The sequence below is a fragment of the Octopus bimaculoides genome, chromosome 29, assembly GCF_001194135.2.
Source record: "Octopus bimaculoides isolate UCB-OBI-ISO-001 chromosome 29, ASM119413v2, whole genome shotgun sequence".
Lineage (NCBI taxonomy): Eukaryota > Metazoa > Mollusca > Cephalopoda > Octopoda > Octopodidae > Octopus > Octopus bimaculoides.
The window spans coordinates 2,247,646-2,251,457 of NC_069009.1; the positions used below are offsets into that span (position 1 = coordinate 2,247,646).

Genomic DNA, 3,812 nt, shown 5'->3' on the forward strand with positions numbered 1-3,812 from the left:
AGGAGGAGGAAGAAGAGGAAATGAAGAAAAGAAGTAAAAAAAAAATCAACAACAAGCAGAAGATGGAGGAGAAGCAGAAAGGAAGATAGATTGGTAGAAGAAGACGTTGAAGATGAAGATGTTGATAATAAAGAAGAAGAAGAGGAAAGTGAATAAATAAAATAAAAACGGTTGGTGTAGGATGGGAAGGAGGAAAAGAAAATTTTGAATTAGAAGACGAATAGCTACAAGAGGAAGAAGAAGAAAAAGAGGAAAGAGAAAGAAAAAAGAAGGGGATGAAGGAGAATACGATAAAGAAGAGGAAAGTGAAAAAGAGGATGAAGAGAAGAAGAGTAAGAAGAAAGAAGAGAAGTACAAGAATGAGGACAATGGTGAGGGTAATGATGACGAGGATGAAGTCCTAAGATATTATGATGGTGTCGATGGGGAGTGGAATTTCAGAGGACGGGAAGAAGAAGTAGACGAGGAAGAAGAAGGATAGAATAAGAAAGGCAACAACAACAAAAAAGAATGTTTTAATATTAGCGTATGAAACATCTAGGGCTAAATATACAACTACAAGAGTTATTCAAGAATGTTATTTAGTGTCTATATAAAGGTGAACACCATGCGTAATGTACACACGTGTTAATACACTCGTATATACTCATCTGTACACATTGACATGAACAAGCTTACACTAAACGCTTCCTCTTATGTATCAGGTTCCCATTTATCCAATATCTTAGAAATGGGGCCACACTCACATTCACAGACGTTCACGAACAATAAAACGCATGTATAGAAAGACGGTTGTAGAAGCTTAAATTGATGTACGGGAAGACATTACAGAATTATAAAGATATCGTCAACGAAATAATATAAAATAGAATTGATACAACTTACAGAGTTGTTAAACTGGAAAGATTTTGGAAAGTTCCAGCAATAATTTCTTTGATTTCGTTATCTCCCAAATTCCTGGAACATAGAATTGAGTTAAGAAGAACATTTATGGAAAACATTTGTGAGAGAATATTTAATATCATGTCTACAGAACTGGATGATAGAAGCGATGGACTGTAGAATTACTATCAAGATGAACCTCAAGATGTTGTTGATAATGTTGGATAGGTATGGAAGCAGAAATGAATATGATGATGAGGCAGCGGAGAAGAAAATATTGTGGGCGTGTATATGACGAAGGTATTATGATGCTGATGATGGGGGTGATGTTGTTAATATTGATTACTATGATAATGATGGTGATTAGAAGTTTTATTGTGATGATGAACATGATATTTCTATTAATGCTGGTGTTGATGTCCTCTGTTGGTGACGAAGATTACGGTGTTGAAGATTGTGTATCTGGAAAGGAAGAAGAAGAAGAAGAAGAAGAAGAAGAAGAAGAAGAAGAAGAAGAAGAAGAAGAAGAAGAAGAAGAAGAAGAAGAAGAAGAAGAAGAGCAAGAACAATAACACCAGAAAATAAGAAGGGGCACAGGAGGAAATGATGCATTAGAAGGAAAAGAAGAAACATATTGTAGAGAAAGAGGAGAAAAGTGAGACTAAGGAAATATACAATTGGGTTAGGAGAAAAAGAAGACGTAGGTGAATTAGAAGAAGAAGAAAAAGAAGAAGAAGAAGTGCAACAAAAACAAGAATGAGAAAAGTAGAAAAAGTAGAAAATGAAGAAGCAGAACAGTAGATGAAGAATACGAAGAGGTTAAGTAGAGCATCAAGAAGCAGAAGCAGGAAGAAAAGAAGGTTGTACATACCGATACATGTTTATATTTACACACACTCGTACTCACACATATGTATAGAAACTCTACAAACACACATTTCTATCAAAGGGGTTTGAGAATGTAATGATAGAGAAGGATGGGACGCGAATGAAAATGGGAAGGTCCTAAATATTCAGTAATTTCAATGAAATATTATCAACAATATTAATGCAACTTACAGATATTCTAAGCTGGTCAGACCTTCGAAGGATCCTACTTGAATTTTCTGGATTTTACTTTCATCCAAATTTTTATAACATAGAATTTTGTAAACGGGATTTATTGTAAAATATCATGAGTGAAATAACTTCGTGTAGGAAAAGAAAGCTAGATGAGTATGAATGTGATGATAATATTAAAGAGGAGGAGGGGAGGAGGATTGAATTTCGAGGTGGTGGTGGTGGTGGTATGGATGACCATGAAGCAGAAACTAATGACAGGAGGACGGTGGTAGTGTTGATGAAGAAAATGGTGTTGCTGATGATGGCGATAAATTTTGTGATAACGGTGATGAGGAAGACATGTATCATGATGATGTTGATTATGATGATGATGAATTTGGTGACAACTATGAAACTGGTGCTCTTTCTGTTGACGATGATAAAGAATATGTTGATGACGATAAGACTCAGGGTGTTGAAGATGGCGCAGATAATTGTGATAATTGTAATGATGATGATGATATCGATGGTGGATACGAGGAGAATGTTTAAGGATAAAAGAATCAGAAGAAGTAGGAAAACCATGATGGGAAAGAAATTTGAGAGAAATGACTGGAAGAAGATTAAGTTTTGGAAGAAGCGTGTAAAGGAGGGGGAGGAGAATGCATAGAACAGGGAAAGAAGGTGATGGGGAGGGGGTTCAGGCACAAGTAAAAGGGCGGAGTAAGAGGAGAAGGAATAGAAGAACAACAAAAACAATAGCTACGAGTTTAACATGTTTTGGAGGACCAGGTATGTGAAAAATACAACCAGGTGAAGTGGGGGTGAGATCTAGATTAAGGACAAAATGGAGAAGGATGAGTAGAATATGAAGAATGGAATGACGGTAATGAAGCATCAGAAATGATTTAGTAGAATTAAGAGAGGCGAAAGAAAAGAGAGATGAGGAAAAGGAGGAAATTAATGGAAGGAAAATAAAAAAGCGGGAATAAAGACGGAAAAGTTGAAGAAGGAAAATGTAGAAGATGATGAAAACAAGAAGACGAGAAGGAAAGAAGAGGCAGAAGAAAAATACGAAGGAAAAGGAGAAGACGACGACAACGAAGAAGAAGAAGAAGAAGAAGAAGTGCAACAAAAACACCAAGAGTGTGAAAAGTAGAGAAACTAGAGAATGAAGTAGAACAGAAGATGAAAAAGGAAAGCGAAGAAGGAGATTTAAAAGAAAAAGATGGAGATTAAATGACGACGAAAAAGAAGAGGGAGAAAAAGAAGAAGAATCAGAAGAAGAAAAAGAAGAAATAAAAGTAAATGTAGAAGATGGAGAAGAAAACCATAAAAGAGAAGAAGCAGAAGATGAGGAAAAGAAAGAAGCTGAAAACGTAGGGAAAGAAGGAGATGACGAAAAGAAGAAGCATATAACAAAGAGAATTAAAATGTCCCGAAAGCAACAATTACATCAAGAGGAAATGAAGAGAGAAAACATGAAGGACAGAAATAGGAAGGGAAATTGATGGAGAAGGAGAAGGATAAATAGGAGGAGAAGAAGACCAATGAGAAGAAGAGGAACAATGAAAGAAAAATAAAGGGAGAAAAACAAGAACCGCTAAAGTTTATTTTAAGAAATAACGATACGGTTCATCTGGTGCAAAATATACATCTACAAGGGTCATTCAACGATGTTATTTAGCTTCGATCTACATTTAAACACCTTATGTAATATACATACATACACTCACAACCGTTCATCCATACAGATAGACATACACATGCATGCACTAAATGTTTCCCCTCAAGTATCACGCTCCCATATATCTCACATCTCAGAAAGGCCTCCAAATTCACATTCATTCACTAAATATAAATTGCATCTATACAAAGATATTACAGGT

At 35.7% G+C, this 3,812-nt stretch overlaps 1 protein-coding gene across 1 annotated transcript in view; it reads right to left on the reverse strand.

Moving 5' to 3' along the window:
* Nucleotides 1-3,812, reverse strand: part of LOC128251232 (leucine-rich repeat-containing protein let-4-like) — an 11,479-nt gene that overhangs the window by 5,981 nt on the left and 1,686 nt on the right. The window contains exon 3 of the mRNA XM_052977928.1: nucleotides 886-957. Coding sequence (XP_052833888.1) covers nucleotides 886-957 — 72 coding nt within the window. The remainder of the gene's footprint in view (nucleotides 1-885; nucleotides 958-3,812) is intronic.